This window comes from Tinamus guttatus, unplaced genomic scaffold, assembly GCF_059628265.1.
Source record: "Tinamus guttatus ecotype Peru unplaced genomic scaffold, ASM5962826v1 Tinamus_guttatus_pri_ptg000171l, whole genome shotgun sequence".
Taxonomy (NCBI): domain Eukaryota; kingdom Metazoa; phylum Chordata; class Aves; order Tinamiformes; family Tinamidae; genus Tinamus; species Tinamus guttatus.
The window spans coordinates 2,050,081-2,074,185 of record NW_028288705.1 but is presented as its reverse complement, the minus strand read 5'-3'; the positions used below and the strand labels follow the sequence as shown (position 1 = coordinate 2,074,185).

The 24,105-nt window shown below is 40.9% G+C and overlaps 1 protein-coding gene across 1 annotated transcript in view; it reads right to left on the bottom strand.

The window, feature by feature from the left end:
- Positions 1-6,752, bottom strand: part of GRIP1 (glutamate receptor interacting protein 1) — a 212,623-nt gene extending 205,871 nt beyond the window's left edge. Inside the window, exon 1 of the mRNA XM_088522924.1 lies at positions 6,620-6,752. Within this exon, the coding sequence (XP_088379050.1) occupies positions 6,620-6,752 (133 nt within the window). The remainder of the gene's footprint in view (positions 1-6,619) is intronic.
- Between the last annotated feature and the right edge of the window lie 17,353 nt (positions 6,753-24,105).

Below are 24,105 nucleotides of genomic sequence, written 5' to 3'. Positions count from 1 at the left end.
AGCAAGGGGCTATATTATTATTTCCTTCTTATTTCCACTAATCATTTTAAGTTTTCCATTAGAACACAGGCCAATATTAAAACAGAGGCCTCAGCAGACCTTCTTACCTATGTCTTTAACCTTAGCTAATAAAACATAATGTTTCATTCACTTCAGGGTGTCCAAGTACAGAAAGTAATCTTACCACTAACATGCTCATGATGCAAATTGATGCATCAATGACAAAACCATTAACTTACACATATATTTCAGGAGGTAAGAAATTAAATGGAGGTACAGGTCTCTCTCAATTTCATTCCCTGAACATGACTAACATATATTCCTGATAGAGTGATGGGTACTATTTATATTTTAGTCTAAAACACTAGAGGAATAGTCTAATACCAGAAGCAGTTGTAAGAAGAAAAAGAGGCCTAGAGTGAAAACATTTCTCAAGCATGGATAATTGACATCTTTATTTCAGGAGAACAGTAAAGAATAGGACGTGAAAGAGAATGAAAGCATAACAAGAGAGAAAACCCATGATCCTAATTGCAGCATAATTGCATAATTGCTAGCAAAGAGTTACACAACTCACATCTCATTATTTTTGTGACTTAGAATAAATAAAATGTTTCCCCTCAAGTGACTCTAAAGCAACGTCTTGCACTCTGTGGCTTGCACTGCCCCAGGAGCCTAAGAGCCGCTTGCAGGAGGGCCACAAAGGGTAATGAAAAAAGCAATGCTCTGCCAATGAACTTAAACTGGCTGTTGCATCAGTGCTTTAGGAAAAAAAAAAAAAAGTATAGTTTCTGTATTTCCTGTTTCATAGGAAAACTAAAGTCTTTCAGCAAGCCTCGCACTTCTGCCCAACCTTCCTGACTAGAACAAGCCATTGCTCCGCTCCTGCAGCTGCGCGTTCTCGGGTCCTCAGTGACACACTGTGCAACGGGATACCCCTGTAGTGCACACAGAAACAATTACACTATTTGGGGACTTATCTCAACAACATAATGCGCTAAAGTTACTGTTCAAACAGCTTACACATCTACAAACATCAGCCCCATCCCAGCTTTTAATTGATATAAAACAACAAAAATAAGATGTTAATATATGCATACTTGTTTAGGGCTTGGAAGATGTAAATAATTTCATAACATGCTTTTAAAAATGTTAGTTTTCTTTTTCTCCTTTTATAACCCATTCCTAGAGGTTTGCTGCTGGTCTATAAAACCAGCGGAATGTGCAATTGTTCTGGTTTTCTCCTCGTAAGGATGTGTTCACTAGACTGTGACAAGCTCAAGACTGGAAAGGCACTTGGCAAATTAAGAGCGTGGTTGTCACAAAATACAAGACCGCACTTGACGCAATACCCACCTGTTAAAGAAGCAAGAGGAGAAGCTAGCACACCTGGAGATGCAAACGCAACCCAGCATGAGCAGGAGGGTGCTGCACCTGAGTCTGGGGTAGTGCCTGAACTTTAGCCAGTGAAAAAAGACGGACACCCGGCACCTGCACAAAGGAAGTTTTGGCACGGAAGCAGATGTAGAGGGACAGTAACACAGCCACTGGCTATCACTTCTGTTTGCAAATCTCAGAGCGGGAAGGTGGGTCTGTCCCCACCTGGACTGTCTGTCCCAGCCGCAGCTCTCTCGTTTTTCCATCCTGCCTGCTCCCCGAGCCGACAACTGGATGACGGCCAGTCTGTGGTGACAGGGTGCCCATGGATCACGTAATGCATTGCGAGCCATTACAGCTAGAGTGGTGTTGACAGGGCTAGAGCACCTTCCCACCTCAGAAATAAATGACTTATGGAAAACAGACAAATACCAATTAACTGCTACCTGCTAATGCCAATCTCAAGGGTTCAAAATCTTAAAATAAGCAGTAGAGGGGAGGAAATGAGGACCTTTATTATTAAATTTTAGTTATCTAAAATATTTTTAAGTGCATTTCCATTGTGGTTTCAAGGTCTGCCAGTAGAAAAGCAAGCCCTTTTTCTACTAGCATGCTCCAAATTTCTTACCTCTAATGCAAATTAAAGCTGAGATTCTGCTGTGCTCACATGACCATACCTGGGATGGAAGGAGAAACAGCCCCACACAAATATCATGAGACAGGCAATTAAGCTGCAAAGACAGCAACGGGCACGGCTTGCAGAATGTGAAGTGGTTGTCACGCATCCCTCACCCTGATGATCAATTAACCTGGATGCAGGCTGAACCCAAGGCTCAATCCCCTGTCACCACATTATGCATAAAGCCATTAACTCCTTTACAGCCCCGCACAACAGACCAACTCCAACCAAATGCAAAAAAAAAAAGAATACAGCAAGAAAGAGCTATGAAAGGAAAGAGGGAAAATGCTCTGACAGGTAACGATGCTGACCATGGTATTAAGGAGTCACAGGGACATCTCTTGCCTTCGTACTTTGTCTCAGGACTTCTTCAATAACAGGTCTGTTTTATCAATATTTAATACACTTTTTGGGCAATTCAGCTTATGAAATGCAAGGACATTTTTAGTTAGATTTTGACAGCTGAGGGAGTTTCTGCATCATAACACTGAGTCATCTTGAAGAATAATGCACAATCTGAGTAAGTGGAGTTTTTCTGCTGACATAATCCCAAATGGTGTAGCATAAACTGAATATTCATTTGAGCTAATTGTACCCAGATTTCAGTCAGTAAAGAGGATGTCTTTAATTGCGAGCTATACAAAGCTTTCAGTTCTTCTTTGGCCTTATTTTTTTGAGGAATAGAAGAACATGATGGAATTCAAATATCCTACTCCTCACATTTCAGTGATGACATAGGGATAGTGATGGGACAATTAATGGAAAGAAAGAAAGAAAAAATCATATGCTTTTTGAAGGCAAATTCAGAGAGGTAAATGTCCTGAAACTGAGGGACTAAACGATTAGCAAAAAAGTACTGAGCAACTCCTAGAAGGAACCACAGCTCTAGCAAAAAAATTTAAAAGCATTTAAAAAAATCTGTTACATCAGATATACTCTCTTATAACTAGATAAAATTTAGTTTAGTTCATATCACTGTTTAGTGATAGGAAAATCTGATCTGAGGAAACAAAGCTGTGTTGGTGTAACCTCAATATACTTCAGTAAACTTCAAAGGACACTGAAGGGAAAAAAATAATATACTAATTAAAAAAAGGGCTAAAACACCATACCAAAGATATACTGTGTCTGACTACATTGTCTAAAATATTAATGTTCCTGTCAAAGAGCACATTCAAGACCTAGACAAAGGATAGAAGAAAAAAAAAGATGAAAACTGAGAATCTTTCAGGAAAAAATGAATGACAGAAACCAGAACCAACATAAATGAGATGAAAATTTATCAGTGAGTGTTCAAAGTAATGCTCTCTGGAGGCATATGGGCAGATTGTGACAACTATATTTTGCTATAACCTATAAATTCCGTAATCTGGTTTCATTCCAATGGCACAAAACCAAAATCTTTTAAAACTTTTGTGAAATAAAGTGTGACGTTGAAATCAGATTTGGGGAGAAAGGGGGAAGAAGGGGAAGGGTGTTGCTTGTTTTGTAGTCCTGCTCAGAGGCGAGCAGGCCAGGCCGGATCCCCAGACAGCTTCCTGCAGGAGCCTAGGTTGAAACTCAAAGGTCTTGGCAAAGCCGTATGGATTCCGTGAAGGGACATACGTCACTTGTGGAACTGCTCCAGGCAGCTCTGCTACACACTCCTACCATTCCCTAACAGCCTGGGTAGGATGTAACAAGTGCCTTCTTTTTCATGTAAAGCCTCATTAAAAGAAACAGGTTGAATGGTAGGGCTGTAATGCTGTGCAAGATAAATATAACACATTTGAAAGCATTTTAAGCACTAAGCATCAACGTGTCTGTGTAGCTCAGGCTGCAATTTCATTACCCGTGTTCACAGTGTAAAGTCTCAGGGAAATGAGTATGACACCTGCACTACTAATGTCAATATGTTTTTGTGTAAGAAAGAAGATTGTTTTAGTTATTATGCAGCTCAGAAAAAAACTCTTAGAGAAGTCAGGTGTCTGATACTACATTTCAAATCCAAGATATCCCTTTAACTGAAGCCAAATGAACAAATGTCTAACAAAAAAAAAAGAGGGCCCGACTCCAAGAGCTGGAGTCTCTTTTTTTCCCTAGGGAGCTTCAGGCATGAATTACACCTTCCCTTCATCCTGTTGTGCCTGGTATTGCAGCTAATTTGGTCTTCCACGGCAGAACTTCAGAGCAGCAGAGACAGTGTACCTAACAGCAGGAGCTACAATATTCAGGCACACCCGGGCTGAGGACACAATAAAGTCACCTTTTTCTCGTGATCCCCAGAGGCCTATTCTATTTTTAACACTGTTTTCTTTCTGTTTGATCTTTTGGTTATTCTAATGCAGCTTCTGCACTCACATTAATTCTGTCTCCACTCTCAGCAATATTATCAAAGGGAGGAAGAGGGAATAACAAGCCCATAAAGTGATTGGCTCAGACAATCTTCAAATGCAATAGCTACCTGGATATCTAACTTGCATATACAAGATGACCCTTGAGGAGGGGTGGACAACACTACAGGGAAAGGAAACATCCAAAAAAGCTCCTGCTCTGTTCAGCTGAGTGAACAACGAGTCTCTGATTGCATTAGCTGTGATATTCTGAAAATTGTACGAATAAAGAGGATGCTACTCTCCAGCACGTGAACTTCTAACACACATGAATACAAAAGGAATAGCTTTTAACAAGTGTGCAGGTACTCTAAATTTGAAGTGTACACAGCATAAGACCAGGCCATAACTAAATTAAACATGAAACATGTCACTGTTACCATCACAGGAAATGCAGCCTCAAGAGCGCCCTTGCGGGAGCACCAGCTGCCCCTCTTGACACTGTCCATCAGCTGCCGTAGGCGGCCCATGAAGCCCCCCACAGCGCGGGGGGACGCGCGCGAGGAGCCCACGCAGCAGAGGCGCTGCAGGAGCGACGGCTTTTGGGGTGGTATCGCCGGAAACAAGGATCTTCTCTTCCTCACGAGCAAACAAAGCTCCAGGGCTCAATCTCCCGTGACACATTTTGTTTAAGTAACTGCCTAAAGTTGCAAACCACCTGTATGTCCAAACCTATACGTGTGTACATTAGTTTGATCATTTAGCCTACGGACTATGATCACTAAGTATAAGCAACATTCAAGGTTAATTACAAAGTCTAACACAGATCCATCCACTTTAAAATACTCAGGCTCAACTGTGAGAGAAAAATATCCTTTTATTTTCAAAGTAGAATAAAACTAAAAAACAAAAAAACTATTAGGCATTTATCTCAACATTAGTCACTTACATTAAGTCAAGAGCAATAATTTATTAATCGACGTTCAAGAAACCCTTATTACATATGACAGGTTTTGGAAGGTTTTGCTTTCTTATTTCAAAGACTTTCAAGAGCCATCAGCTAGGGAAGCATTTTGACAGACAGCTTCCATGCATTTCCTGGATTTGCATATTAAAGCAACAGAAGTTGTTTGCTTTCATTAACTTAGAACATTTTCACATTCTTCAGTGTTACACAGATTTAAAATTTTCAGTTCCTGTGCTCCATGGTAATACATAACCTACTAAAACAATACTGCCTCCCCAGATAGCTCTTTTCCTATGAGAGCTCAGTCTTAACAGCATAGATAAATTCTAAGATGATCAGCATAGTAAATCTTCCAAAAAATGCAAAACTGTAAGGTTTTTTTTTTTATGGAGAGACCCAGGAAACAACCAAACTCTCCACATTAGTTCACCTCTGGAGCTAGGCAAGCATGGTGCACTTGGGAGAAAACCAATATAGAATCTCTTGCTTCATAATTTTCCACATAATGGCAGTACTCAGTTGCTCTAAAGCACAATCACATTTATTGTCTTGGAGCAAATGGAAGGTTTTCAGGCTTTATTTCAGCAAAATGGAAATGAAGCCAAATCATACAAAAAGAACCTGACAGCTACTCCACGGGTACATACAAAGAAAAGTCCATCAAACTTCAGCTGCGCAACAAAAGGCAGCAAAACTCCCAAACCACTGGCCAGAACAGCAGAAACCTCTTAAAAAGAATTTTTGTGCATGACTGATTCTACTGTCAACACCTTGCGCTGACAGCGCTGCATAATAAACGCGGCGAGGTCTCCGCGTGCCTTCCCTTGCACTGTCCCTGCAGGCATTTCTGGGCATTTGCAACCCACGGGGAGCAGCCAGAGGCAGCCCGTGCACACACGCCCTGACAGGTACAGCGAATAAATCCCAATGCACTGCAAGTTACCATGCACATTTTGCAAAGGGACTTCCGAGCAGGCGGCTTATTTTGCTTTGCTGCAGCCACATGCATGCCAAGAATCAACCACGGCTGCTAATTCTTGGGCAGCGCTGGGGAGCGCGCGGCCCGCCGGAGTTACGCTGCGCCGAGAGGAGCCGCGCGCTGCCCGGGCTCCGGGCAGGGCTCGCTCAGCAGCAGCCGCCAACTTGAAATTGTGAGGGAGCGATCGCTGCCTGTCCGCTGCTTTGGAAACCTCCACGGCGCGGCTCGTTTTCATAACAACAATAACCCCAACGGCATAATATTTCTCCCAGACAAAGGCAAAGGGGGCGATGCTCAATACTCACTTCGAAAATGCTCCGAGGCGTAATAGTAGACATCCTCGTAGCCCTCGTGGTAATCCTCCTCCGGCCGGTACTTTTTGCCTTTCCTCCTGCGGGAGCGCCGTATCTGCCTGACAAAGCCCAGGAAGCGCTCCATGGCCGGGCCGCCCCGGGCAGCGCTCCGAGCGCGAGGGCCACGGCTGCGCCGGCCCAGCTGTGCCCCCCAGCCGGCCCGGCCAGCACCATGAAAGAAAAGAACCCCTCCGCTACCTCAGCTGTGCCTAGAAAGCATGTTCTTTTCCCTTGAAAAAGCAAAAAGGGTGGGGGGAGAGGCTTTATCCAACCTACTGCCTGCAACGATTCAGTATGCAAGCAGATAAAGCAGGAAAATACTGGAGTGGAAAGAGAAACTCCGTGTTTCAAGCAGTTATGAAAGGAAAGGGCACAGAGTTGAAGGGATCTGCCTGACAGCGCGAGGAAGCGCAGTGCTGAGATCCCCGATCCTACGTCTCCATCATTTGAAGAGGGGCTGGGAGGCGGGGATACTCCTTAGTCAATGGACTGAACCATATCTCAAGGCAAAATCGGTTTCCAGGTGCCAATTAAACGCTACCCTCACATTTATGCAGGCACAGACTCCAGACCCTGTTTGAGTTCGTTTGTTCCAAGAACAGGAAAGGCGCCGATCCATTTTTGGCATCACACGTGCTGGCTGAATAAATAGCGAAGTGGTTTAATCCATACATACAGCCCACTCACCGGCAAGCGTGTGCCGAACGTGTTAATTGGAGCAGCAGGGACAGCGCTCGGCAGCTGCTAAAAAATGACACATATCCCCACTGGGCATTAGTGTATTCTAATCAGTGCTGGATCTCAATATTAAAATGCGCTTCACAGGCAGGTTTCTTATAGAGCCGGCGTGGCTGTGTGGTGGGAGGCAAACAAAGGAAGCAGCATCATAAGCACACCCTGCAACACTCACTAAAAACCTAGCAGAGTTTTTAAAACTTTAGAATTAAGCTATAGCAAGGGAAAATATCCCTTGCACAGGATGCCACGAGCAGAAAGACTGAGCATGTGCTCAGGATGTTTTCTTACTACTTGTCTGAATTGCACAAGCGCTCTCCAAGATAAGGCTGGAATTCCAGAGGCATTGCTGAAGAAGTTTCCCTCCCTCGCAGGAACAAAAGCAGGATCTGCCCAGATCCCATCGCACTGACATTTACCCCAGAGTTTGCTTCACAGTCACACTCCAGCCAGCCAAGGGAGGTGCCCATGCCAGCAGGACATCTCCTGTGGGCCGGCACGAGTCCACAATCAATCCATTGCCTCCAGCAAACCATGCTCCGAGCAAGGTTACCTGCATGCATTGCTCTCAGGAAATGCCATTTTCCACCTATGAATATCAGAAAGTCATAAAGTCTTCCCATAAAATTGATTTTACAGGATCATCACCTGGAAAATGAACAGCGTGCAGATGTGGCATCACTTTCTGGTGATTCATTAGTTTTCAAAAAAACAAGCAAAGCAACTTAGGAAAAGGCCTAAACAGTAAAGCAAAAGCCAGGATGGCAATTTATCACTGTTTCAACAGAAGCACACAGATATTGATCATATTTTAGCTTGGATTTTCTATCTTTGAAACATGCATAAGTCACACAGAAAGCTGGATCTGCTCTCAAGGGTGCTGAGCACACGAACTATGCAAGCTGGCGCTCAGACTCTTTTGGGGCTTGTTGCAGCTTCCCAGATATTTTAAAATAAGGCAGTCACAGAAACACACCCATTTTAGCTGGCGAAGCTGCAAAATCCTGAATGTACCTACCAAGCTCTCCACAGGAACATGCTGTAATCCTCCTTGACCTCATCAGCCCCGTTCTTCCACTGTGAAAAGGCAGCCACTATCATCGCTTGATGCACACCCTGAGGTCACTACCAGAACTATTTTTAGTGTGGTAACTTCTACAAGGAAGTTAGCTGTATTTTGTTACGTGCCTGGTTTTAATCACACAACTTACAAGTCTCAAAGGATAAGAACTTCCAGGGATATTTCACACAAAGCAAAACCAAACCAACTGATACGGATTCTTAAGTATGGATCACTGTTCATTCTGAAAGTTTCAATTCAAATGTCTTTTCTGTGCTCTGCTACCAAGAAGCAAAAACATTAAATTGGCATTATGAAACACTGAAAACAGAAACTTAGTCTATAGCAGAGACAGCAGTCTCCTCTCTGGAGATGGAAACGGTATTTTGATGCCATATTTACTCCTATAGAACATTCTCCCTGACACTTACGTGAAAATTTACTTATAGGTAAGAAAGTTAACTGCAGGTCAGCAACATTCATCTTTAAGTCAGAAGGCTTGCAGCATCAATGCTTGTGAAAGCTGCATTATAAATGTCAAGTCAAATTGATATAGTGGCTTTAAAAAAATGGAGAAAAGAGGAAAAAATTCCCCATTTCAAACTGCCTTCTAAATGAGTGCTGAGAACTGAAACGGAGTGTATGCCTAGCTATTACTAAGCAAATAAATACGCATTTCTCCAACACCGCTGCAGAAGCTTCAGCTTGACACATCGATTCCCTGGTCCTAAGCACCCCTCGAAGGCAGCTGGCCCCCAAACAGACTTCAGCCCTTTCCATTGGAAGGCAAACACATTAAATAAGCAGACGAGGAGACAAAGTATCAATTACAGGAATTCAACTAGCACAGTAAGCACTAGTTGGAGCCTCCCGATCATCTCACTATTTTCTAGAGGAAAAGCAATTTTCCTTTGGGTGAGTCCTGAGCTTTCGCAAAAAAAAAAAAAAAATCTTTACTTTGCAGAATAATCCTCCCTTCTCCACCTAGGCTTGCGAAGTGCATCACAAGGGAAGGATTTGCTGCGCACGCTTATGGTGCTAATTTAGTAAAGCAGGAAAAACTGCACTACGCCGGGGTCAAGGAGAGGCCTCCCAGGTAGCCGCGCGGCCGGGCAGGCCGGAGCGGGAGCAGAGCTCTCCGCGCCAGCAGGAGCGGGAGCACAGCTCTCCGTGCCAGCCCGGGGACTCCATGCTCCGCTGCTCCTCCCTGTATCCCAGCAAATACCGGTGCTGGCAAAGGGCGGCCACATCCCGGTGCCAGAGGTGCTGGAGCCGCTGTCGCCGCCGCTTCCCACCTGCAGGCCGCAGCCTGCGGCCCCCTCTCCCTCCGCGGGGCTGCGAGCGGCAGCGCTGAGGGGTGTCGGGATTTGGCCTTCTTCCGCCTCAGCCGCGGACAGCGGTTCTGCATGTTAAGCCATGAGTATCAGGTGCTTTAGAAGGCTTGCTGAACAAAACCTGGGAATCGTACACGTTACGCACTACCTTTACTGCTTTGTTGAGAACACAGGAGACATTCATTAGCTAATCCTCATGCCACACCTGTAAATATTTTATAACAGTCCTACTTACAAATGTATGAGCCCAGAAATCTGTTTCATAGACACAGTTTCCTGTAGTTAGGAAAAAAAAAGCAGCTTTCCCAGTGCTCAGGATTCACCCTCCTGTCACTCTTTGTGGTGAACAACTCAGTTCTGGACAAAAATGACCACAGCCCTTGCAACTCTCTGCTTGGAAAAAAGAGTGAAAAAGTATCCTAAGAGACTGCCAAAAAGCAGGAACATGCCAAAGAACAGCTCTCGAAAAGCATACAGGTTTTGTGGGAGGAGCAGAGGAAGAAACAAAGATTGACATTGAATTTTTTAACGTGCACAGCGTCAGAGATGGCAGCGCATTTTAGCCCTTACAAACAAAGAGAAGAGGATCGTCGCAGCCAAAGAGCACAAAATAAGGTGTCAGTCGATATCCTGAGTCTCTCTCCATGTTAGAACTTAGGGACTTGATTATGTTGATAAAAAATTTGCCAAGTGACACTAGGTGAAGAACAATATTTAACAAAGGACTTCATGGCAGTAATCAAATACACCATCGAGACACTGTCCTTTCTCTCTCAAACAGTTTAGCTGGAGAGCAAATGCTTTGCAGAAACAAATCAAGTCAGTTCTATAGAAGGTAAATATCAGTGTTTAGGCCTGCCTTTGTGTCCATAGGAAAGATGGGCTTTACATGTAAATGCACATGTAAAATGCTTACATTCCACTTCTTGCACAGAATTAGATGTGCAGTTACCTAGGTAAAATTTCACATGAGATATACTTGTTTTCTATAGTACTTTTTCCAGTACTTGGGGAAAGGAAAAGGGAAAATGTTTTAGTACCCATGGATAAGCTATTAAGGTAATAAATATTTTCCCATCTGAGCGGGCTTGCAAACCTAGTACTTCGGAGTCTAATCAGAGTCTAATGACATAGGACTCTATAATTTTAGTACCATAAATATAGAAGGGAACTGGCACCAAATATTAACAGTTTTAAGGAGATATTTTATATCTCATTCATCATGCTGTTTTAGCATATCTCCCTCTGTGTCTTTGGACAGCCCATAAGAACCTTGCAAGGTGGGAAGGAGCTTCGTGATGCCTTCAGGCAAGGGACCACAGAAAAGCAGCAGGAGAGACTTGCCTTTTGGAGCAAAATACAGACATACAAGAGCAAAATAAAGATGAATATAAACAGCTATGGAAGTTGTCTGAACACAAAAGCTAGGGATTTTTTTCCATCTTTCCTCCTCACCAGAATTCCAAGGTATTGCAAACTGCAACAGGGAAGAACAGACTTTTTCTTCTTTGACTCCCTCTTTCCACTGTGGGATATGTTTTTGATAATCTGCTGCTGTTTGTTGCAGTAACAGACAAAGGACATTTCCCAAACCACTCTTCTTATTTATTTTACCATGTCACCTGGCCTGACCTTCTAGTTTTTCAAGAGCAGATGTTCATTTAAATGTCACAGTTCTCACGTTAAGGTTGCAATTTTTCCACACAGAATTTGCCCTAAGTACCTTGGTGCAAACCATGAATTTATCTGTTTGAAAATTATCATCAGATCCGTGGTCCTCAATCTGTCAAGAAGCACCGCAAGAACACGCGACCCATGGATGCACAAGCAGTTTGGTGTGCAAATACAGTATTGGGAGGAGAAACGAGCAGCTTAGCATGCCCCAAGCCATGAGAGCACCATCTGAAAGCCTGCTGTTGAGAGCACGTGCTGCGTGTTCTCTCACAAAGAAAGAGGCTTCCAAAGCTCCTGGTACGCACAGGATGCAGAACTACCACCCACTTCTCTCCCATCCCACACTAGAAAAACACTACAGAATAACCCACCTAGCATCTCTGAATACTGCTGCATGAGAAGGGTCATGAAGTATTTGGATGGAGATAGAATAGAGCTACTCCACTGCTATTATTTTTTAAATGGACTACCTTTCACAGAAACACAGAATGGAAGGGACCTCTAGAGATCATCTATAATCAGCCTGTTCTGACTTTAATGCTTTACCCTCAGTTTCTCGACAGGTCTGTTTAATATACTTGCCATTCGTTGCTCCCACCAAGCCCTATGGTTGTTTTTTGCCTTCCTGACTGAAAGAATGAACGGCTTGTAAGCAGGATTACAGCTTTCCTGGCAGCTAACTGTTAATTAACTAGCAAATCTTTCTTTTTTTGTTGGCAAATGAACACATTGATTTTCAAGAGAGACTTGCAACTTCCAGTAAATACTCAGATGAGTTATTATTCATTTTAACATTCCCAAAGATTTTGCTTTTCACAAAGACCCCCTCACAAGTAAGTGTGTAAATAACCGTGTGAACGCCAGTGCAGTGAATGAGGACAGAGCAAGGAGACCACAAAGGGTATCGGAAGGGGCTACATTCACTTGGTGAGGAGGGGGGTTGTTTAATACACAAGCATTGTCTCTTGTATATTGAGAAGGATGACAAATTTGTGTGGCACTGTTTTAAAAGGGTCAGTTGTCAAGCTGAATTTGATGCAGAATGCATGCTTCGGGGAAAAGAAGCTTTTCTTCTTTTTCTCTTCAATTCAGCTGATTATTACACATTCTATTTTTTTTTCCTCTCTGCTACTTAGCATATTTGGCTATAAATAAGCTACTAGTTATAATACACAAATATGCAAAAACAAATGTTAACTTGACCAATGTCAAAGAAATACCCACAGCTTGGATAAAATTAGGCACAGAAAAAGTTCGAGTTTGCTTAATATTTTGTGACATTCATAGTCACTCTAAAAGCAAAGATAAACAGAGTACTACTCTAACCCCGGAGGGCTGAAAGAGTGGACTGATATTTTAAAATACTAAAAGCAGAATACAATCTAAGAGATGTCTGAATTAAAGGTATTTCCATCTTTCTAAAGATAAGTAGCAATTGGCCAAAGGGAACACTACCACAGTTTTGCATACTGTGCTTGTGTCCATTTTATGTAAAAAGTATATCTCAAAACAGCATCTTCTTCACTGAGCAAAATCCATCATATTTCCCTAGTTTTTCAGTTTTCAGAAACTGTGCATTTCATTTTGAAACCCGATTACAGTGTATGTAGAACACAGAAAAGGAAAAATAATGAATGACTTAAGTTACAGTTCTCTGGAACACAAATACCTACCACACACATGAGATGAAGCTCCTTATATAAAAGCATCAAGATATTTTGTCACCTTTTCGGTACACTCCACATCCTACAGGAGGTGTGTTGTTGTGCCACCAAGTAGGATGGCAGGGGGTGGGATTTAACCCCCCTGTAGCTAATGGCAGTACGAGTGCTGAATCGGATGACTAGGAATTCAGGCATCCCACAGGAGAATCCATCACTTTGATGCAGAAGTTCAGACAAGAAACTTTTTATTAAGTAGCATTAAATATGTTTAACATTTTTTACCTTATGGTATTAGCAAAAATATTTGTGAAGAAGCAATATGCAGATTCAGGCCTCCTACACATCTTCTTGCAGACACTTCCTACCTACTCATAGGGATTCTTCCCCTGCTCTCTCCGGCCACAGGCTCACAGGGCAGGGGACTGTAAGTACAAATACACAAATATTGCCACAGATTATCCCATCCTGGGGCACAGGCCAGCAGGATGGCAATGAAAAATCCAATAGTTCGGATAAGTTAACCCTTTTCCTTCCCTGTGTACCCTCCACATCCTCTTGCCTCTTTCTTTTTGAATCCCGAGTTTTAAGTAGTTCTCTGCACAAGCTGTGCTTGCGAAGCACATCAGGGAGGAAGAGAACAGAGCAGGAGAGGAGCTTGAAAGGCAAAAGGACAAGTTCCCACGTAACACTGCATTAACAAGACCTAAGTAAACCTGTCCCCACACCTGAAGGATCACACTTGCCATCCACAAGACTCGTGCACAATAGCAAGGCCCATTGAACATTACTGTGGTACTCCATCTCCCTCGTGCCAAACAGCAGTTTGGCAAATGAGAGTTACTGACACCTCTTTATGGATGAGTCTTGGCTCCCCTCATTCTGTCCCTGTTCCAAGGGCACAGAACAGGTTCTGCCATTCAGGTCATAATTTGTTTCCTATCACAAGTCCATATTCTCCGCATTCAAGAGAAAAAAGAGAACAACATAGCACTGTTGCTGTGTGGTTGAGAAGAAAAATATAGTTCTCTATTTATGAAGTAAAATAGAAGTAAATAGAGAAACTACAAAACTGCCTGTTCACTTCTCAGTGAGACTGTGTTCTTGTTTACAAATGCTAAAGAGTAAATGAAAAGCATTGCAGTTTAAGCCTGTAAAACCATGCCACTTCTGCCATGCATTTTGCCATGTCAGATACATTTCAGATTTGCTGGCAATTCCTTGTTACAAAAACAACTTTACAATATAAAACTGAGGGCCTAAATATAAATGGATAACTTGCTCAGTGTTTCACCTTTCACGGGGTGAACAACTGTTTCTGTTTGTAAAATCCTATGAGATCACTCATCTTAGTATACATTCTAGAAGTAACAGAGTAAATGAGTTTCTTCTCTTTTAAAGGTAACAGGTCCCAAACCAAAGATTATTTGATAACTGGTCTGCACTGCTTTGCAGTGACTTTTCAAAGTGAAGCCCTAACTTTTCAAACTCCCATTCGGTGCTGCTTTGTGAACCTCCCTGGTGTAACACACGTTCCCACCCTCACTCTGCCTTCCCAGTTCTCTTCAACCAGAATGCTGTCATCTCCCTGGGGTGTTTCTTCCTTCATCTACAGCTTAACCCTGCAGCAATCCTCTGCTGCCACTCTTGGAGTTGGAGCTTCCTGTGCTTCATTTAGGCACCTAAATCACACAGTGCATGTCAAGAAGCATGCAGTGGTCCTCTTTGCCAAGTACGAAAGACATAGAAGACCAAGACACTGCTCCAACAGCAAGTTGTGGGTTTCCTAGCGCATGCCTGAAGTGACGGAGCTTGTGACCAGCTGCTTCCAAATACAAGCAGCCAAGCTACTCCAGGACTTGGGCCTTCACCATCATTAACTCAAGGATAAAACAAAAAAAGTTAAGGCCAGAAAAATTGACAGACAGTGTACAAAACAAACATAGCTAAGCTCAATACCTGCAACAGCTTTGTAATTTATAGCAGATATTCCATCTGAGAAGCACTTTTGCTGTGTCATGTGCTTGTTATACACATATAGATAACATACATATATAGGCAACATTTCTAAAAAAAACTTAGGGCTGAGTTTAACTCTTAAAATTTTGCCTACAATGTTCTAACCAAGGAGGCTCTTTCAGTTATGAACAATTTATACCCTCTACTCTTAACTCATGGACTTGGTTTGCCTGTAAATTATTCCATGCACTTCCTACTAAGCCTTTTTGAACTTCTGTGATTTAGGTTGAACTGAGCACGACGCTGGGTGACAGTGAGCACAAAGATCCTTTGCAATTGCTGCCCCGTGCTCCTACATCTGCCTTGTTGTGTGCCAACTTCAGACACAGTTGTGTCACAGTTGTGCTTTACTTAATACCGTTGAAATGGGAATAATCCCACACTGGTAGAAAAAATGAACTCATTTCTTGGGCCTAAACAAAGCATTTTGGAAGCTACAGGTTAGAGTTTGACTTTTCATTTTTCCAGGAAGTCTAAACAACCACAATAAATTTACAAATGTAGACACGCCACGCTGTTAAATTTCATTTCACGGTGAGTAAGCAAACATTACCAAACTGTAAGTACTGTCATCCTCAGTCTTTTTAGTTAGAAATCTTGTAGCCAATAATGGTTTGACCTTGAAATATTTCACAGATGGATGAATTGACTTAATTTGCTAGTCACTTTGTTACTGATTTTGCAGAACTGAAAAGTTGGGTCACATTTGCTCTAATTTCAGGGGGAATGATTATTTACCCACTATACAAGAACTTTACAACCTGCATTATCAATAACAGTCACTAAAACTGTAATAACAAAAACCAGGTGTCCAAACAACATCACAAAAGCTCTGTTTCAAAAGTAGAAATGCCAAGAAAATACAAAAGCTTATTTTCTTTGTAAGTAGTATTCCTCACATTACTCTGGTGCAAAAACACACAAAAAAGTAATCTTCTGCACTATTTTTATGGACATTCTAATAAATTCACTAGAAGAAATCTAGAAAAACTAGAAGAAAATCTCCTTTTATGAAGCCACTGGAAATGTGTGGCTTGGTGTAAAGGTTGACTAGCTGTTACAATAAGCAGACTCTGAAGACTCTGTTCATCAGGGTTGTTTTTGCATGGACCATGCCTACCCATCAAAAGGTAAAATCACAACCCTACTTACTCAGGGGAGATATATTGTTTTTTGATACTGCATTTGAAACACTACACAAGACTAGCAAAATGAACTAAGTATATACAAATTCTAACTTTTTAATGATTTAGATAGCTCTAAAATTCTGTTCAGTTACAAAACATCATAATTCACTGCCACTCCAAATGTCAGTGAATACATTTAATCACAGAGAATAAATATTCATTTCAGTGTAAGTGCCAAATATGAAGTCTAATTAAATACAAATTGCAAAACTGAAAAGGACTTAAAACTCCAATGAGTTGTAAACTACTATAAACAAACAAGAATGTTTGAAAATATACATTTTACATATTTCAGGAAAATGAACAGAAAAAGCAAATCAGTGTTAATTCAAAGTAGTCTTTGGTTGTTGCTAAACGTGTTCTTTTTGTCCCAAGTGATTCCATTCTGAAATCTCTATCTATCTGAAACACACGTATCAAAGAAATTAATTTCACGCAGTGCAAACAGCTACCCTGAAATCATTGAGACTGTGCTGACAGTAAAAGTAAGCTTAATTTCTGCACAGGTTTGGAAACAGTTTCTCCCCTGCACTTTTCTTCCCTTCAGTCGCTGTCTCAATTCTCATGCGGAGGAACCCGCTCCGAGGGCGGGAGCGATCCCGGCGCGTTGGCTCCCGCTGCCCTGTATTCCCACAGTCCTGGGATGGGGCCATCTGGCTAGAGTTTCCATGGTTTGATTTTAGACAAAAAGGCAAAACCTTCAGGGAAGGCTCTCTCTTGTTCAGTAATAAAAACAGTGATTTAAATTTACAATTATGATTACTATTTCCTTTAAAAATGAGTTCTTTGAACATTATAATTTACTGAGACCAGTGGGAAAACCTTCATTGACTTTCAAGGAGTTTTTTTTTGTTGTTGTTAGATCTTCAATCCACGATTGAAGGTTTCCTCCAAGAATACCTAAAGAAAATCACATCATATACACAGAGAGGCGGGGGAGGAACCCTTATTTTATTTCCTATGTTCTTGGTGTCATCAACTGTTAAAAATTAGCACTGAATCCAAAAGCTGAGATTTGACAGGTAAGGGAAGAAGCAAAACATACAGAGTTGGAGGAGAAAACACCCTCTGCAGTTCCATATTTAGGAAGTGACAGCTCTGTAATATGGTGCTTATGTGTCACAGAAGTGACGACTGTCACAGTGCCTTATTTTGTAACAAAAATGTCAGAATGGAAGAGTTTCTATCACTAATTTTGGAGAAAGAATAACCATCTGTTTTAGGAAAACTATTCTATATTCTTCAATAGAATACATGCTGGTTAGGTGAAAATCAAATTCTATATTAATGCATGCATTAATGATTCATGAACAGTAGTGTCTTTTATTTTACATAGCATATTTAATAACCTCTTGAGGGAAAGATAAAAAATTATGAGTCACATTTAAGTTTATCAAATGAGGATTTAAATTAGATTTAATAAGACAGCCCTTTAAGTCAGTGCAGCCAGTCTTTCCAGAGTCCCTTCTGATGCCACTTGCAAGGGGGGAAGGGAAAACATGACACTGAATATTAACTTAGAGGAACTGTTGCCAGCTCCAGGAATTTATTGTTTGCCTGATAAAATTTAAAAAGCTGATTTAACCAGCAGCTCATGGAGTAAAGCAAATGAGAATCTCAACCTGAATTTCAAGAAAAAGTTTAAAGCCTGCAAAAGGATAAAAGTTTGGAATAAGATTTGAAAATGTAATGCCTACACAATGAAAAGCAAAGCCAACCTAAAGCCAGACCCTTCTCTATTAACCTTTTTGCTTCATCCCTACTCCCAAGGTTTTCCCCATGTTATGGATTTTGAAACATGTGTTAAGATGCTGGCGACGTTGTACTGTCTATCAAGTAGCTGATTTGAGAGTCCTACATTCCTTGTGCAACAACAGATAGAAAGAAATGCCTATAGATTGGGACATGACTTAATATAAATCTGTGTTTCTAAAAAGAAGGAAAAATTGAGAATAAGCAAAACAAATGCCCATTTGCAAAATGCAAAGCAAAAAGAACATTCTCAATTTCTGGGAGAAAACAGCTTTTATTGAGCAGCTCAAAACGGAGGTAACTAGAGCTGTCTTTGGCACCAGCAAAGCAGGGCTGGGGGTCACCCCAGGGTGGCAACTGTAGCTGTAGGCACCAGGGCCCTGCGGCCACGAGACGCTGCCCATGGCTGCCCTGCACGATGCTCTGTCTGCCGCGCTGCGTCCCCCTCTTTCTGCTTCCCACTTATTCACCCAGGTTCTCCTCCCGATGAACAGTCTGTGCTCAAAAGGCCTGGACCAAGCAGCCCACCGTCACTACCATCAGGAGCTACACGTGGGCCAACCGCTATCCCAAGGAAGGCACTTGTTTTAAGGGTTTTGTGGACTACCGGCAAGCTAATCTGTAGCGAATCTAGCAACAAATGAAATCACAGTATTTGAAACAATATCAAAATATCAGCACAGGATTGCAGCAACAGGACTGTCTAAAAATAGTGTTATGATAATGCATGTATAAATTTGCTTCAAAATTTATGCAGAACTATGCATTAAATTAATGACCTGACTGCAAGTGAAGAATTGCAATATTCAAACCACATGCAGGCCTTCTTCCAAACTCATGTGTGTTTATTTTTCTAAAGAGCACATCAGCATCCTTTAAAAACAGAGAGAACTAATTTTCATCCTCACAATTATGGTCAACAACTCATTCAAACTCTTACATTAGTTTAAACCTAGACCTAAAACTAAGGGCCAATCATTTGTGGTCATTACAAGAGTCCACAATGCCTTCATGTAAGACAGGGGCCTAGTCCTAATGTCTTGGTCAAAAACCTCAGCGACTGGTAGTAATTACACTACATTTGCATAGGTAAATTTTCCCCAGTATTGCAACTGGTGAAGCTGTGGCTCGTGATAAACAATCTCAAAGCAATTAGTAAACATCTTTGAGAAGTAAGGGAGAGCAGGCAACTAGAAAAGGTCAACTGCAGTCTTCAAAGAAAAAACAAAGCAGGAGGAAGGGCAAGAGGAAGAATGATCTTTATACAGTTGACATTAAAGCTTTCCTTCATGAAAAATATGGAATAAAATATAAATAAATAAAACAAACAATCTGAAGGCATCTGGAAAAAAAAAAAAGGAGAAACCTGTATTTCTTGTGAGTAAATCATGCCAAATCAATAGCAAGGTAGCAAACCATGTAGACAGAAAGGACACAACAGATGTCACTTAACATTCTCACAAGTAAGCAAGGCATATTTAAAAGAGCTTGTCTTTCTCAGAGTGAATCCAAAATTGTTTGGAAAGCTATGTCATGATTGTTAATTAATGATCCAATATCAAAACGGAAAAGCAAATCACTTGGATTTTTGGATCACTGCTACCCAGTATTATACTTTCTGTAGATTATATACCATACATATTGAACTCTGCATGTGCAATTTCAATACATGTACATCTAGCTCATGAATAAATCTCAAGACATCACCTGTCGCAGAGGGATAGCAAGCAGCCTGGATGATTAGATTAGAATACAAAATAAACTGAAGTAATCATCTGAAACAAAACAGGATGCCATTCGACAGTGACAAATGCAAGACATTCCAACAGGAATATTCAAATATATAAACTGTGCATGAGGAACAAATAGTGAGGTGGGGGTTCCCTGAAAGTCCTCTGAGATCACAGTCATTCTGAAGCTGAACACAAACCACACTGTCCAAAATGTGCAATCTAGGCAAACATATAAGAAAGGTTTATTAAGATTATTGCCTGACAGACACAAACTTATTTCTGTTCTCCTCTACAGTGATATCAACTGAAGCCTGTTCAGGGAAGATGTCATTGTTTCTTCTCTCTTCACCAGAAAGAGAACTTCATGAGCAGAAACATGAAGCAAGGATGACTGAAGATCCTATAAATTTAATTTGAAAAAAATAATGGGGCTGATAAAGTGGCAAAGACTGAGGTAGAAACAGAATAAAGAGAGTACAAAAATATCAAAGACTGCAGGAAAAAAAAAAAAGAGAGAGAGAAACCCTGTTTTCCATACCTACAGAAATTATGGGCCTATATCTCAGAAACGAAACTGTAGGTGGAACATAAGACAAAACATGCTGCAGAAAAGGGTGGTGAAGTGTGGAACGATCTGACAAAAACCCCAAGAAATTCATCAAAGGCAGATAGCAAGTCCTGCACCTGGGATGCAATAATCCCACTCAACAGCACAGGCTGGGCACCAACTGCTAAGGAAAGCAGCTCTGCAGAAAAGGACGAGGAGGCCTGGTAGGCAACAAGTTGAGTATTAGTGGGCCCATACTGGGCTGTATCGGAAAAAGCACAGGCAGCAGAAAAAACAAAAAGTCATTTCTCTGTGCTATCCAGCACCTGTGAAACTGCAGCTCAGTCCCATTTGGGGATCCAAATGGGAGTACGGAAAAGGCCACACTGAAGTGGGGAGAGCCACCAACACGACTGCAGCACACAAAGTACAAGGAGAAGCTGAAGGTGCTGCGTTTTATTCAGTCTTGAGAGAGAAGGTTAAGAGGGAATCTAACTGCTGTTTTCAAGGTTATGGTGAAGACAGAGCCCGACTCTTCTCAGAGGTGCACTTTGAAAGGAAGAGGAGTGATGAACACCATCTGCAGCACGCAAAACTCCAATTATTCCAATTAGATGGGGGAGAAGGCAGGAACAGCGCACAGTAAGAGTGGTAAAACATGAAAGGTTGCCCAGAGAAGAAATTCCATCCTTGGGGATATTCAGAACACAACTGGGTAGTGCCCCGAGCAATCTTATCTACTTCCCAGTTGGATCTGTCTTTGAGGCTGGCCCTGCCACAAGCAGCAGGTTGGACTGTGTGACCTCCAGCAGTTCCCTGCTACCCAGTACACTCCGTAATTCCCAGTGACGCAACCTCTGCGAGGAAGGACAGAGCCAGTGCCTGAGGCTAGGAGCTGGCTCAAACAGTCTCCAGCGGCTCCTTCCAGCCTTTTGTTCTGCAGTTCTGAGCACTGGAAGGTGCCTTCATACAGGATGTGTGCTCTCGCCTCTTGTACACATAGAGTGCCTACGTGGATTAAATTATAAACAGATACACAATATTACATGCTTAGAAAGCCACTATTGATAAAAATATGTGTGTGTGTGTATACATATATATATATATATATATATATATATATATATATATATAACATTTTCAAATCCTCTGCACTATCCAGAGAGGCTCACAAGCGCTTTGCCCACAGCCTGAGCTGGAATGTCCCCTGAGTATTGGCCTTGCAGGGGGCAGTGCCTTGTTCACTGTGTGTCGCTCACCCATCAGCTGTGTGAGAGACCACAGCAACACCAGCTATCTAACCAGACTGATTTTAGCAGCTTACCAGAGTCGGTATTCCCTGCACGATCAAGGTCAATGTTTTTTATCATATTTTGTGTAAGGAAAAACAGGACGACCACCTTACAAGACTACCTTTGTAAAATTCAAACAAATAAATAACACAACTTCCTGTGCTATTAAGAGGAAACTAATGCATGCAGCCATTCTGTCTGTGAAGTTCTCAATAATCCATTAGCAGATTATTGCAAACATAATTTCTAGATTTTTTAGTGGCTAAGAAAAATAGGTGGAATATCAGCCAGCAACGGCGTTTTATTTTGAGACACTACTTCATAATTCATTTTAAAAAGCCAATATTCTATGTACTCCAACTAAGCTTGTAAAAGTCATTTTAATATTAAAATTAAATTTACACCTAAGACTGCAGCATAATTCTGAAACTTCAAGGTGTAAGTTCTTTACATGCAACTCGTAAACAGGCAATTAAATCTTATTTTCATATAGAAAACAAGAAAATGTCTTTTTTATTTTGAGAAGCTCGAAATCTCAGTCTACACATGATCACCTATGTGTATATCTCCTTTATATGGTAATTATAAATATTTTTGGTAATTCAATTATATAAATATGTGTATACATGTATTACCCACACGGAATAAAGGTAGAAAATTTGTCTGGTCTTTAAAGAGGCATGTGTGCATGTATCTTTAAAGAAATGAATAATTCATCTGCAATTCAAAATTAAGCAAATATATGCCTGTATACCCCAGAACCTATACACATGTATTTAAAGCCATACGCACAGAGAGTCTTTTGACAGTTATCTGGATGAAACCATGAAATCAGCATATTAAAAGATCAGATGTAGCAAGATTCTGGTAGTCCTGTGTTTAATTGAGGTTAACTTATTTTACTTCTACTAAGGTAAAAGTTTGCTTTTGTAACACATGAATAAGTTTGTTACCAGGGAAACAAGAACAGATGCATGGGTAACACAAATAAAAAATTCAGGAGTCTTGGCACAGACTACACTAAACATGAGTCATTTTTCTCTCACTTCCCTACATCTGAGGCAAAGACTTCATCATTACTTTAAGTAATGTATTAATGACATCAGTAAGAAAATTTAATCATGAAAAAAGTGAATGCTTTCTCATTAAAAACATAAACTAAATATTTATTATTTTATGCTTATTATGCTTTTTTCCCCAGGAATCACTAATGGAAGCTCTACTCTTGAATAGTAATATGAGACCTGGAATAGCACCTTCCTTTTCATTTCACCTGCTCACTTATAAGCAGTAACAAAAGTACCTAACTAAAAATGTAACAAATTCAGAGAATTACATAATAATCAGAACATCACAGAAAAATAAATGACTTGGAACATTACAACTTGAGGAGAGTGGCAAGATGTTTGGCAGCATGTTTTCTAGCATGAAAAGTTTGCTAAGAGAAATTCAGGCTTAAACTTCAAGAAAAAAAAACACTATTTCCAGATGTAAAGTTCAATCGTGTTTTTCTTTGTGCTATCTTTAAAAAGAAGAAACTGTTACTTTTTTTCTGCACTACTTGATCATGAAATTTACTTACATTTTGCATCTGGTAAAAAGGAAAATTAAAAATTTACACTGTTCATTCTTGTGAAATCAGTTTGCTTTCGAGAATGGGGCAGATGGATGGAACCAATGATTATCTTCATTTTAAAGTTTACCTTTGTGAATAAGAAATTCAGAAAATTGCTGCTGTGAAAATTGGCCAGGTCCTAAAGAACACAATATTTCAGACACAGACAAGAGTGGATTCTGATGCAGTGACTTAGAAAAGGGATTAAGCTAATACCATTTCTCTTCTGAACACAGCATTTAAAACTCTTTAATTACATGTCCTTTTTAATTACTGAGTTTTTGTGTCTTGACTAAACTTCCTACTAAACCAGAAGTCTGAAAAGAGCCGTGGGATTAAATTAACAGTGGTAAAATTAGATAAATTACTTACACATTAAGAAAAAAAAAATCTTGAGAAACTCCTGGACTGCTAAATAGATATTCAGGAGTGTAAAACCAAAGTGATGTCAGACATAGGTACTTGGTGGCTAGCTCTGCATTGCAGAGGTTTGAGGTAGATTAGAGGGTTTGTTGTTGTTCTTGTTTTTCAGACATAGGAATCTTGATCCATCAGCTTTTATATTCTGCAGTGCTATTACAGAGTCTTCAAACACTCGCAACTTCAAAATCATTGAACAGCATCTTTCAAACAACGTTGAAAGCAGAAAGTTACCTACACTGAAAACAATAAAAGGCTTCAAATACTGTCAAAATAAATGTCTATCCACTTGGCTCCTTCAGACGGCAGAAAGGTTAAAAGCTACCTGAGAGACAAAGCACTAAAAGTTCATCCTACCCAAAAACCAATACCAGTGCTAATAAATAAATAGACACAAACACAGAAAGGT